Raw genomic sequence first — 14,974 nt, 5'->3', positions numbered from 1 at the left:
CGTGTCTTTAGGGTCCGATCCCCGCCATCCCATCGCCGGTGAAATTATTTCACGACGTACCGTCTATAGACTATAGAGCATATAGGGTTCTACGCGGCCGATGATCCCACGCTCTCGCCCACCGTCGTCGCGGCGCTCCGTTTTATTTGGTTACTATGAATATATATATATTTTTTTTTTTTTGTTACGAATAAATTCCAAGCGTTCGTAAAAGGTTGGGTTATAGCAAACTCCCTTACCACCCACACACGTTACGTACGGACAAGTAATTGCTCAGTTATATATGCATGTCGTGCCGAGCGAAAAACTAGGAACAGAAAAAACATGGCTATCGCGTTTAAGTTAGACACGGACAGTGTAGCCGGAGATGAAGTTCGTCAGTCTTCCGGCTCTCTCGTCGGCTTGTCGTGAGGTGCGTTGAGCACTTATACGTATATATATATATATATATATATATATACTTTCGTATCCGCAGTCAAGACCATCCAGCAAGTCTTATAAGTACAATATGGACAAGTCTAGGTGATGTACCTTAGTGTATATAATGCTGTACATTCCAGTGTTAGAAGTTTATAATTCATCAACTAGTATCGCGAACAAAAGCGGTCGGCCGCAGTTTTATTATACGTCATCTGCAGTTGTCAACGCAACTGGGTGACTTTAATACGATTTCATTGACGTACCGACTGATTTAACTCCCAATTTCGCCTGGAGTGTCCGAGAAAACCGGATTTGGTTTGGGTTGACAGCAGATGAGGGAAAACTTAGTAGTAACTCGTAGCCCGTAGAGCTCGCTGACGGATTGTGTTGGTAACGTAGTGGAAAATTATGAAATCCCCAACAATGGATAATCCTACAAACCCATCGCTAGAGGTCTTAGATCTCACCTCTAAGGGACCGGGGAAATATTTTTAACGACATAAACCACGTCATACTATTAGTGAGCCCCGGGAGGTAGCAGTATGGATTTAGACAATACACTAGAGAACCAACGCCCTCCGGTACCGGTCAATGTCACTGGTTGTATCTACGTTATAAATTATTTATGGCAGTTATGATCCACGGTTGAAGAGAATGTGTGTTCACCTTATTTTATAATTGTACAAGTCACTTTTCAAATAAATATAGTATTAAAATCCAATTTACAAGTAAAAAACAGATGTTCAATTATTACAATATTTTTAAATCTTAACACTTAACTTAAAAACTTAAAAATAGGAAAAAGAAATTTTTCAAGAACTATTTATGATTGTTTAACAGTGTTCGGATTTCAACACTTCTTTTGATATAACAGAATTCTTAACCTAATATTTTAATAATCCCATAAAAGTAAGTTAATAGGATACAAAAAAAATTTTTATCATTGAAAAACCAGTAAGGTTAGATAAGGTTAGATAAGGTTAGGTAAACCTTACATGCTTTTTTGCCCACCAGTAAATTAAAATTTATTTTTGAAATTTAAATAAATAAATTTAATTAACTGAAATAATAGTTTTTAATTTATTTTATGTATTTACATATCTAATATAAAATTGTATAGTAACGGTTGTTTAAGTAATAATTGGCTATTATCATAAGTACATATAGTTAAATATAGAGCTATAGAAAATCTTTTATACTTAATGAAAAATCTAAAATGGTTGTATGTATAGATTTAAATTGAACGGTAATAATAATATTAGTATATTACTTTATATTTTTAATTATTATTACCTGTTAATTTAAAATAGTACCCTCGCGTATTATATATTGTCTAATTATAAAATATTAAACATATAATATTTTTTTTTTTTTTTATTGAACTTGGCAACTGAGGCCATTAGCTGTAGTAGGATTTGTATTGTAGTTTGTATTGTATATTTTTTGGAACGGTAGGGGGGAACACGTGTGTGTTTGTTTTTTGGCAGAATTTCGAATGGGGCACCCGTAGGTTTCTGCCATGCCCCGGGGGTGGGGGATGGCAGCACTTGTTCTCCGGTCAAACATATAATATTATGTAGAACTATTTAATAGATATTATAATCGTCGCAATTATTATTACAAATGAAAACTTCTTTACCTAGAAAATTAAAAATTAAAAATACAGAGACCACGTTCTGAGTATTAAAAGTCTCATACATATATTGTCAGTAATTTATTTTTATATATTAAGCACTAATTATTTATTATTACCTACCTAGCTATTATGATTATAAATTATTTGAAGTGAAGTTGAATAAAAAAAGAAAATACGATAACTTTCAAGTTTCTATATATTATATGTTTTATTTAATCTTCAGGAATTGCTCAGCTGAAACACATTTCGATCACTTTTAACCTTACAGTTTCTTTAAACACCCTCTTGACATAGTGTTGTACTGTTGTTCCTTGTCAAACATTTTGAAACTGTCACACCAAATTTAGTGGCTTTCTTTCTATCCGTATTTTGACACGACGTACTGTTGTTTCATTTTTTTTTTTATAATTCAAGAAGCGCATTTCTTTCATGATTTTAAAAACGATTTTTTTTATGCACTTGAGATTGAAAACCAATAATATGAACACGAGATTTAAAACGAATTTCGAATTTACTTCGGTCGTTGGTTTCTTTTATTTACTGCACTGTACGACTGATTGCATTTTTCTCAGTAAGTCGGTTAAAACAATCATTACCTAATTATTAGTTTTCATTATTTCAAAAATAATTTAGCTATAAAAGATTTTTATTTTAGTAGGTAGGTACAATATAATAATTACTGTTTATCAGTTGATAGTTAACGTGAATATCTTAATGAAAATGTGTTTCTTAAAACTGTTATATACATTACATAAATGTTATTAACTTATAAATTTATGACGTAGGTTAGGTTACCTATATCAATCAAAATAAATAAAACATTGAAAATGGCCATCAGTTCAAAGTGTTCAAACATTGAGGTCAAAATGTCAGGCTTATCAAAATGTGCATCAGGTATTCAGGTGCTGGCAACAACTTACTCAGAACATGAGCAAAATTCAAAAGCCTTAATTAAAAATATGGAATATATAATTTATTAATCCTCAAGAATTTTAAACTAAATAAAGCTCTTATATTCACAGTTTAAAAAAGATAAAAAAAAACGTTTTCAATCAAATAATACTCCGAAAGGTAAAACTTACGGTTTGTGTGCTTGTTATTCTTTACACTTATAAATATTTTTTTATGAAAAAAAATACTAAAATTTTTCCCATTGAACTTTAAATCCTATATTCGTAAATTAAAATACGCGGATAAAGGAGATTGGAAGTGGTGATTCTTGGTCTTTGTCCAACACTCGAAACATAGGGATTTAGATGTGTTCTGTTTTCAACGTACCGATTGATCTATATAGTGAACCGACAAGAATTCTGAAAACGGATTTTTCAGACTTATCTAAATTCTAAAAATTAAATTCGGGTCCTTTTTAATACCTATAACTTATTTAGGATGATTAAATAAAAAATGTTGACACATCTACTTTTCGTATGCACTTAACGATGTATTAAAATCTGTTTTCATCAATATTATCATTTCACTAAACATTGGAAACAGAAAGCGACATCTAAATTCCTATTATACGCGTATTTTAGACAAAAATATAAAAACATAAATTTCGACACTTATAAATAAAACAAATCGTAAATCTTACTTACGAAAAAATATTATGCTATCATTTTTTGTCATCTTAAATACTACATTTTCAAATATTAAACTCTTAAAATATTTTGGTATTGATTGTCAATACATTTTACAAAATTAAAAATATATAAATGATATAAAGTATCCATTTTGAAAGAATGAGAATATAATGTTTTCACATAATTTATTAATATACCTATCACAATGTTGTGTCCATAAATATATTAATATATATTTAAATTCTCTATTTTTCTTATCGATTCCACAAAATATTTTTGAATAGGTAGTAAATTATTCCAACTCTAATCTAACAAAAAAACATAATAAATTATTGGACATTGTTCAGTCTTATATTTTTTTTGAAATTTAAAACGAATTGGCTAAGTAAAATGATTTCTAAATTTTTACTTTATTTTGAATTGAATTATGAGTAACTCGTGCAAGTATGCTATAATGTGGACACGTATTTATTTTAATAGAAAAAGTATTAATTTTACTTACCAATATAATAAATATGTAAGCAAATTAATTATTCATTAATTGCATTGTTTAAAATTACAAAGTATTAAAAACCTATGACTCATATTGAATAAAAAATAATCTAAGTATTTTTTTATAACATTTTCTTTTTTTCTATATAATTTGTCATTTACAAAAGTGAACTGATTGTAAAATAATTTTTACTTTAAAAATAATAGTAAATTAGTTTTTTAAACTTTATAAAAGATAAATAATTTATGAGGGATAAGATAGTAAAATATAAGTAATTTAATAACGTAGAAAATTATTCAAGTATTTTGATATTTTTACTCGTAATACCTATGTTTTAAATGTAATTCATTGGTCTGAATTAATTATTATTTTTTAAAACTAAATGTAAGTTTTATCACTTTTAGTATTTTTTCTCCATTAATTCGTTTCTCATCATGTTTTCAAAATTGTATACTAGGTATTATAAGCGTTTTATAAGCTAGCTATAACTTATTTATAACATTTCCTCCAAAAGTATGGACCGTATTTTGTAATAATGCGGATACAGAAACTAAAAATAATGGGTTTGAAAGAGTAATAAATGAGTACATTTTTAGCTATGGGATGTTGAGGGGTGGATTGTGAATATATTAACATTTAGTTTTATGTAATGGCATAATTATACTCAATTTATTTTTATTATTCACATTTTCAAAGTAAAACAGATTCAGTGGAATTTAATACAAAATCGTATATTTCGTCTAAAAATAAAACAATACAATTTCAATCACGTAGGTAAACATTCTCAGATGCGTGTTAACATTATTGTTAATAGTGTTCAATAAATGCTACCTAATGCATTTGCAGTAGATCGTAATAGTAAATATTATTATAATAAGTAATATAACTAATATAGGACAATAGGACATGTGTGATATGATGTTAAATAGTTTCGAATTTAAATTTAAATTAATACTAATACAATACCTATTGTAATAAAAAAATATGTTATTAATTGTCACTATACATAGACACTATAGAGTTTATAATATGATCGTTTATATAAATTAAAAATATAATAATATGGTAGTTGTTAGTATTCTATTGCAAGAGTTTCTGATACAGAACGATAGAAAATATAAAACTAAGTCAATGTAGTGTATTATAATTTATAAGAATTTTATATACACATAAAAATGGATTTCATATTCGTAAAAATGGATATCATATTCGTAAAAATGCCAAAATATAAAATTGTAAGTTATTAGTACTATCTACCGTACAAATATATATATATCCAGTGTGATATTTTTTTCATAATATAACAATACATTTCTCTTCCGGATTATGTTGGGTTGTATCGGGACATTGTTGACAAGCTAGAAGGTCCCTAAATACACATTTATAGGAACATATTATATAATTTTTAACTCATCCGTTATACGTACATGTGCAGTTAAGCTTGTATTTTTAAAAATAACAACACCTATTGTTAAAAATAATTTTGCTAAATGAATGTAATTTAAAATGTAATTAAAAAATATAAATACGTGTTTTCGTATCAAATGTTGGTAATAGAACAATTTTTAATATAATATCTATAGAAAATTATAGTTTAAAATTTGAATTTGTATTATTATTTATTATCATGACGTATTATTCAATAGCATTTTCGTCTTAATAAATATAATAAATATTTAACACTGTTTAAGTAAAAAAGTATTTAGTACATTTCCTATCTAAAAAAAAACCACGATAATGATAACAATTTAATGTGGCTCTATTTGAGTTGGTGAATTCTGATTTTAGAGCAACAGTTGTACGAACAATTCTAAACTTAAATGAAAAGGACTATAAAATTAACTATAAAAAATTAGGATATTTAAAAATTAAAAGTTTGAGATATTTGTATAAATGTTTATTTTAAGGACCCCTAGATATTGTGGAAAACCTTTGGATTTAATTCAATAAGTTATGTAGATTGTCATGAGAAATGTTGTATGATAAATACAGTTAGTGATTGCTTATGATTTCATCAAGACAAAAAATCAGTTAAATTGCAACTAAGTTATTCAAAATTCGTATACAGACTTTCAAAGAAAAATACCAGTACAATATTTATGTCTTAAAAAAATCATTCATGCCTATTCGATCTGATTAAAACACTAGTCAACAGATGGTATAAGCAAATCTACAAGTTTTTGAAAATCCCTACTTAATTCGAATTCTAGAATTAACTATTATTTAGTGTGATGTTAAATAGTTAAAAATAAAACTCTTAGCGATAATTATTTTTATATTTGTGCAACACATCAGTTAGTGCTATAGCTTTTATTAGTTTCATTCAATTTTTATAGTACAAGCTAATAACATTCTACACCAGTGAACCATAATCAATATAAAGTGAACATTTTTTTTTCTGTTTATCTAAAATATAAAATTTAATCTAACAAATCCCGATTTATATTCTTAAATCTAACAACGAATTACGTCTTATACCGTAGTGATCGCATTGCATACAACACACAAGACGTATTATACAACATTATATTATTTTTGGTTAGCTTTTCTCGTCGTATTAATATTTTAGATATTTAATGCTATTTGAGTAGGATACTACATAGCATTATTAGTTAATGGGAAACGTCTTAAGTGTATAACGTGTGTATTTAGTATTTTTGTAGTAGGTATAAAATTAATTATTTAGTACCTATATAAGTTATACCAGACAATGATTTACACCCGTAATTTATTAAATATGGGCCATTGACCATTGATCGTAATGTTTAAAAAAAATATTATTCATACAATTGGCGTTACAGCCAGGAGTAGTATAGAATTTGTTTTTAATTTTAGTTTATAATCTTGTAAGTATTCGTAAATCATTATGAAAATAAATTAAATTTTAAGCTAATATTGCATTTTTTTAACCTTTTGGTATAAAAACATGGAATATCTTTACGGGGAAACTGTTAGAAATATGCAAACTATTTATGTAAAACCATGGTGTAGTTTTATAAAAAAAAATATATTTGCATTAAAAAGTTTATTACCTATTCATTTTTATAACTGCTTTGTTTATTCACCAACTATTGTTGATGAAATAAAATAAAAACTGTATTATAGTAAAGATTACTACGGAATAATAAGTAGAAGCTTAAAAAGAAAAATTAAAATGTAAATATTTTTCTAACATTACTTATCAACATTTCTAAAGTTAACTTAAACATAGGCAATCTAATGTTTGGGGTAGTTTTTATTCAAATAAAACGAACTTACTATTATTTGAAAGAATTGACAAATTCATCGAATTTATTTAGATAATCAGTTTAAATCAATTGTTAAAAAATTATTGTTAAGTAAATTATTTTTCATTTAGTATATTTGTATATTATAATGTATCCATGTATCGGTGATTCTACTGGTTGGCATTTGAATCTTGAGCGTTACTGTTTTAATTTTTAAAATAACACCGATCAGACTTATATCATCTCATTGAAACTTGTTTATAGTATTTTAATAATATTTTAATATAAACTCAAATAACAATTATATTTTAATTGTTAACTGATTTATATTAATATTATTTTTTCATTTATAATTTGAATATTTCTAGTAATAACAGGGTTTTTTGTCTGTTCAATCCCATATTACAAACGAACATACAAGGTTCATAGCCAAATTGATGCATATTGCTATACAAATGATCTAGGACACAGAGGATCTCGATCAAAGACATTATTACAATATTTTTAGAATATTTATGAACCATAAAATTGAATAATAAACTATAGGTATCAGGTACTTATAACGGTATACCACGATCTGTATTATTTATACCTAGGTTTATAAGTTAATATTATAATATATTCAATATACATGTTTATGATTATAATGTGCAACAGTGAGGTGGCAGACAATCGTCCCACTTATCATGTTTCGGATAAAAATTAAATTTCACGAGGTCAACTATAGTAGAGAGAGAGACAGAGACTAACAGACTGGCAGAGCTGAACACTTACGATTTTCGTGTTGAGATTCCGGAGCTGAGATTCGGCGTATCGGAAATCGCGTTTGGACTTCCGGTGATCTGCGGGCTTCGCGTCCATGTCGACGGCCGAACGTCGTACCACTGCGAACGCCGTAACACTGCCGCGAATGTGTCGTACGCGTCGCCGAGAAGGGTTTTAAGGGGAGGAGGGTACCTAGGGGGTGGGGTAGTTTTCGGGGCCGGAGGGCGACACGACGTCAGCGGCGACGGGAGGCGCGCGCCTGTGTTGTTATGACGGCGGAGCCGCCAGACTTGCGCGATGACCGCTAGACTAGGAAGGGTTTTTTGGATCTCGTCGACAATCGCGCGTTGTCCAGCCGGCAGACTATCCAAAACCTGTGTGACTACGTCCAAAACCAGAGGCCATAAACGCGACGGCTACGGTTATAAAATAACAAAATAAATAATAATATATAATATATTATCAATATATTAAGTATACCTAGTGCAGGATCCTCTGCAGCGAAGATCGGTAGACCTACCCACGTCTGTCCTGTACAGTACTGTATGTACCCATAGTATAATGCGATGAAGTAACAGTGGAATTTCGAACCCTCATCGCTGAGCCGCGGAATTGGTTATCTTTGGATATTCCGCTTATCCCTCTCCGCAATATATTCCTGCAATCTTTTTTCATGTCCACTCGCGGCAAAAACAAAACTAAGAAAATATTAATGCTGGCCGCAGGGTATCGTTGAATCGTGTGGAAAAATGATATCCCCACGGCCCAGCTACGGTCAGGTTGCATTTTACATTTAGAACGTTATATTATTTACTCAATTACATTCAGAAACATGACCGCATAATATGCACGAATTTATTTTAGAATATTATTTGGTATGATACGCTCAAGTATATAACCTTGAAATTCCAAACCCTTACCGCGGAGGTGATGTTATCTTAGGATATTCTTCTTATCCTTCTCCACAATAAACATTTATCTGCAATCAATTCGGTATGTCCTATAGGTAAAAATAAAACTAAGAAAATATTAATGCAGCGCATCATCGTTGAGCCGAATAAAAAAAATGATATCCCCACGGCCCAGCTACGGTCAAGTTGCATTTTGCATTTAGAATGTTAATTATTTACTCAATTACACTCAGAAACATGACCCACATATGCATAGATTTGTGTTAATACACTCTTCGAAATAATGAGTTATTACTGCAGTCGTTAAATTAATACCGCCATGACGTGTGCCTGCTATCCGAATACTTAACAGACTGTCCGGTGGCATATTACATATATATAAGCAGTGCATCAAAACAGCAAAAACAAGTAACACAAATACTAGCTCATATTATTACTGTTTGAAAATAATTGATTGAAGACAATATGACACGACTACAGTTTACAGGTGTCAATTATCATAATTATAATTTATCAACGGCTCTTGTGGATGGACAAAAGAATATTCAAATTCAAATTTAAAAACCAAGAAGTCGCTCAGCCTTATGAAGGTTTCGACTTTTCGAGTCTACCTCGTTATTGAGTTGGTCACTGATCACTGTACAGGATGGGTCAAATTGAAATTCTGAAATGATGAATCATTGCATACGAAAAACAATTTCGAGCGGTGTGTTGGCACATCTATTTCTAAGGATATTTTATAATTTGTCTGTATTACTATAGTGTAAAATATTTAAATATACCACAATGCGTATTACTTAAGTACTAATTTATTTTTCTGTTAATAGTAATTACAGTATGCTGAACTAATTTTTCACAAAAACATAGCATTATGTTAAACGTATATTTTGACAATATTTGAATTTAAGCGAAAATGTAACACGTCGAAAACGTACTTTGTACGTGATTTTAAATTTTAATGTTGTACACATCATTGTAAAATAATTACAATTTATAATCACTCAGTTCAAATTTTAACGGAGACAAAATATTATTACGTCGTAATAACGAATAGTACCTAAGCGGCTAAGTATATATTATTATACCTACAGACAGCCTATAAAGTTGTTTGAACACTTCATCTTATTGTAAAAATTACTAATTTGTTACTAGTGAATTATTATTATTAACTATAGAAGTATGACTAAAATATATTTTATTCAATCCAAAATTGAAAATGCCCTCAATATATTAGGTTAACACATACGTCGATAGGTTCGTATATATAATAATTTTTTTTGAGGTGTGTTTTAACTTTATATTTAATTATCACTTGACAGGGTGCATCACACACAACCTCCGTTATAGTAATAAATTATTATAATAATATATAATTCTTATAATATAATATTATCAAAAATAAAATAGAACCATATGTGGCAACAAATATTTTTGATACCTGAAATCTGAATACAGAATTAACAGGAGACCTATTATAATGAAAAATAAAAAATTGATATTTATTTGATGTGTGATAAAAATTATAAAAATTATTATGTGGATCATAAACAATTTAAGATTTACTTGTGTCTAAGAATCCCCAAAAAGAATTGTTTGAAAAAAGTTATTAAGTTGAAATTCAAATTATTCCAAAAAAAATTTATCTTTCAAACAATTGTAAAAAAAATAAATAAAAATAAGATTTAAAAATTGACTATTCAGATTTTTTCTAAAAAAAAATTGTATGCTGTACTTGTAGAGCCTAAGACAAGTATCTATTAATTATACCTAATAAAAAACATACATTTTTATCGTTAGAACAAAAGTTATTTCATTTGTCCGGTCATTCAGTTACATCTTATATATTAAATATATTTTTTTTATAAAAAAAAAGGTTAAGATTACAACACCCAAAACACCCGTCTGGTTAGGGCGGATAGGTTAATCGTTTTCTGTTTTGTTTTGAAGTATGAATGCTACAAATACGACAGTATAGTTTAATTAATTAATTTTTTATTATTTAACTTATCCCGGCAACTATTAGCTATTGCCTATTTTTAGGTTTAGTAGGTTTATTACTGCCGGTGAGGGTATGGTCAATTCGAATACGTTTTTGTGTGGCGAGGATTTATCACTAAAAACTCGGATGGTAACCCATCCGAGAACTGGTGACACCGACCGATGCTTGTATTCAGAAACGAAACGTAACCACACCAGGAGACATTAATTTAATTTATTTTAATTAATTCTACATATTTTTTTTTGTTGATAATATTTATCATTAATAATTTGGAACTATATTATGGTAATACGTATAAAAATAAATATATTGGGATTGTCCAACCATGTAATGTTGAAATTGGCGGTGAGGATATTAGAAAATCTGTGCCTGTACGATAACAGCAGCGTCATCTATGAATTGTATCGGCGTCGTTTTGAACAACTCAACGCTCATTTTTGACGCTAGCTTGCGCTATCTTGATATACTGTCACTGACGCTTACATTTTTATTTTTCATCTGGTTTTCTGGTTTTCAAAAATTATTACTAACATTATAAATTTATAACAAAAAAATTAATAATTTTGACGAGGAGACGAGATATTATACATTAATTGTACTCCGATGACCAATGGTGAGAATTGTTAATACTTTTAGATTCTGAGCGGAGCGTTAAATATTGTATTCATTTTTCAAAATATAATGTGCGTTCTTTTATCATTGTGCCTGTCGTCACCAATAAATCCTGGTGGTAAAAAATAAAAATGCATCTAATTTCGATTTTGAAGGTGGTTTCTGGTAGAAAATTGGATCTAGTTGGACATTTTAGATGGGTGAAGGGTAAAATGTAAAAAAAAAATCTAGTACTTTTCAAGAAAACTGGAATTTTTACGCAATTTCGGGTTTTGACAAAATCGATTTTCTCATTTTCCAACCTACTATAGTCAAGGAATTATCCGACACTACCCAACAAGTTGACAAACGATTTATTGAATATTATACATTGAGGTTAACGTATTATATCATGATCACTAATTGTCCTCAAATTATAGACTTAAAAAACCCCGCTTATATATACTCATACCATGCCTAAAAAATATTACAAATCAAAACATTTGAATAAATGCATAATTTAAGCATAACAGTGGCTTAAGGTGCTTAAAAAAAACTATGTTGGCAGGTATACGTTTTATACAAGGAAACCCGGAGGGCTCGAAACGTTATACCTCTATATAAGTATAACACCATGCAGTTTTTAAAAAAAACAATTGACATTTCAAGAGTAACTTGATACTTGAAGAAAAATTTATTATTTTTGCATATCAAATACATAAATATAAATATTTACGAAAAATCGCCCAAAGTTTTATTTTCAATGAGTGATGGGAAAATCCGATTTCAGCAAAAACGGATTTCGACGGTTGGCAGGGTTGACACGTCTTATGTTAGTATTAAATTTTTGTTCCTTGGCCAAAAAGCTTGAAAATTCAAAACAAGGTTCCTCGTGAGATTTTACATTGGTTACAAAAAAAATTAAAGAAAAATATAGTAAAATACCTGTAAAATATAGTCACGATTTTCACAAGTCACAAAAATCAATTTTACACTAGTGTGTTGACGCTTTTATACACACTACTTTCATTAAATACTAGATAATACCCATGTTATAAATTAGGTTTTTGAAATAGTTAAGTTTCTTGGTCGTCAAAATTAGCCATTTAGAAACTATAAAAGGCTATATAAGTGGAATATTGAAATATTTTTAAAATTTTTAAAGTGTGTAAAATATAATCCTATTTATAACAGTACTTAAAAGTTTTTAAAATTACCCATAAATAATATTTTTAAATTAAAATAAAATAACAAAATTGTTATTTTTTGTCTAACTATATAATTTAATCCAAATTTGAACATTGAATGCTTAAAAAAAATCTTGCATATTCAACTTTAATATTTTAAAGTAGCTATAAGAACAATTTACAAGTTACAATTAATTTTGTTTTTAAGCCTTTAACTAAGTGAACATTTTTTTATTGACATTTATAATCTTTTTATGTTTGTATTATAATTTTATTACATTCAATAGTATTTTTTTATTAAATATATTTTTTCGTTTATATAATGTGGTTGTATTAATGAAAAAGTTTTTTAATTTTCTAACTTATTTGTAATAATAAAGATGTGTTTTAAAATAGCTTAAAATTAGTTTAAATATTTTTAAATAGCCATTAAGTTTAGACAATGATAATATTTAAGTACCTGTGTAGGTAAAATTGTGAGTTCTTACAGTTAATACTTTTTGAACAACAACAAAACCACTTTAGTTACTTTATGCAAAATATACATTTCATAATAATTTGAACTTCAAATGTTCATGAACAATTCTTGAGGATTAATTAACACTTAATTTTTGTTTCCAATCATTATAGCAAAAACCATCATGATCAAATAAAATCATTACAAAAATATTATTTATTTTGTATTACAATATTGAACTACATCATGATTGTTTTATTTCAATAAAAAAATTAATTAATTAAATTAAAAATTACATACAAAATTACATTAAAAACATGAATTAAACACTTTTAGACATTCATTATAATGTATTTTTTTTTAGAGATACTTAAGTAATGGAATTTTAAAAATATTTTGACAAATTTAAAACCTTTTAAAACTTTTGATTTGTTTTCTATTACATGTTTAAATAATACTTATTTTGTTTCTTGTTTGAGAATTTTGAAAAATGAATAGTAATTTAATTGAACATTCTTCATTCATTGAGTATTTAATAAAATATTTGTTAGTTAAAGACGTGAAATTTTCTTTTAGTTGGCGATTTTTAAAAATGTTTTTTTTTTTCTGTAAATCTTAATAGTACCTACTTACCTAAATATCTAATACAAGCCGTAATTTACAAACAGAAAAACTTTATCTCAACAGCGTGGTGACTGACTTACAGTAGAAGTTGCTTTGGTCTGTCGGTATGTCTGTATATCATTGTGTTTTAGTATTTGAAAAGTATATATTCATTCTGTGTGGTACAAAGTAAATACATTTTTAAAAATTACCTACCTTTTATATTTTATATACAGACGAACCGGACTCACATAATGTTGTACATTTACCAAATTAGGTTATTAGTACATATTCTAAAAGTTATATTCTGTGCTAAAAGTAATGAGTATTACATAATAATTGTGCACTCTAATGATCCTGGAGGTTGGGATTTAACATCCAACAATTAGATAAATCCATACAATAATAGAAATCAATAACTAATAAGTCAACAAAAGAGTAAATTCATATTTTTTTATTAATTTAAATTGTACAATTTACGACCCAGCATGATCGAGATTCAAGAAATTATAAATATTCATTAATAAACTCGAGGAACAATAATATTACTTTACCGTGTGGTGTGTGTCCGATGCCGACATTTCTTTGGAGCACTAGCAGCGCGTACCAAATATAGTAATGAGTAGTCGTACTATTATACTACCGTAACAATTATTTGTGACAGCGGTCGTGCCACACAAACCCACTACCAACGCATAACGTCCGGTACTTTAAAATCGTGGAATAGCCAATCCATGTCTTTATTATTTATGTGTCCGACGCGCACCGCAATATCACGGCCAATGGGAGCACCACTGATAACCACTAACCAGTTGCTCGAAAGAAATGTGGACCGGTGTTACCACTGGTGTCGTCGTAATCATGAACTAAGATAATATGGACTGGCAACACGGATATAGATACTATGGTTGCATGTCGGCCTATATTGGATCACAGCGTTGAGCGGCGCCGAATGTTCTTATCAAATCTGACGAAAAGTCGCGTTTTACTAGCGCCCTCTACAGTAAGAACTCTTATACCATGTTACCATAACTTTACAAACATATTTATAATTTATATAATCGCGGGTATATGATATACCAGGTCATAGAGGGCGCTAGTATCA

At 28.6% G+C, this 14,974-nt stretch overlaps 1 protein-coding gene across 1 annotated transcript in view; it reads right to left on the bottom strand.

Annotated features, from left to right (window-relative positions):
- LOC111032181 overlaps positions 1–8,265 on the bottom strand; it is a 53,717-nt gene extending 45,452 nt beyond the window's left edge. The window contains exon 1 of the mRNA XM_022312421.1: positions 8,131–8,265. Coding sequence (XP_022168113.1) covers positions 8,131–8,217 — 87 coding nt within the window. The 5' untranslated portion in view covers positions 8,218–8,265. The remainder of the gene's footprint in view (positions 1–8,130) is intronic.
- Positions 8,266–14,974: the final 6,709 nt, after the last annotated feature.

The sequence above is a fragment of the Myzus persicae genome, unplaced genomic scaffold, assembly GCF_001856785.1.
Source record: "Myzus persicae strain clone G006 unplaced genomic scaffold, MPER_G0061.0, whole genome shotgun sequence".
Classification (NCBI taxonomy): domain Eukaryota; kingdom Metazoa; phylum Arthropoda; class Insecta; order Hemiptera; family Aphididae; genus Myzus; species Myzus persicae.
Note: the sequence above shows the minus strand (reverse complement) of the source record. Positions and strands in the feature narration are given on the sequence as shown.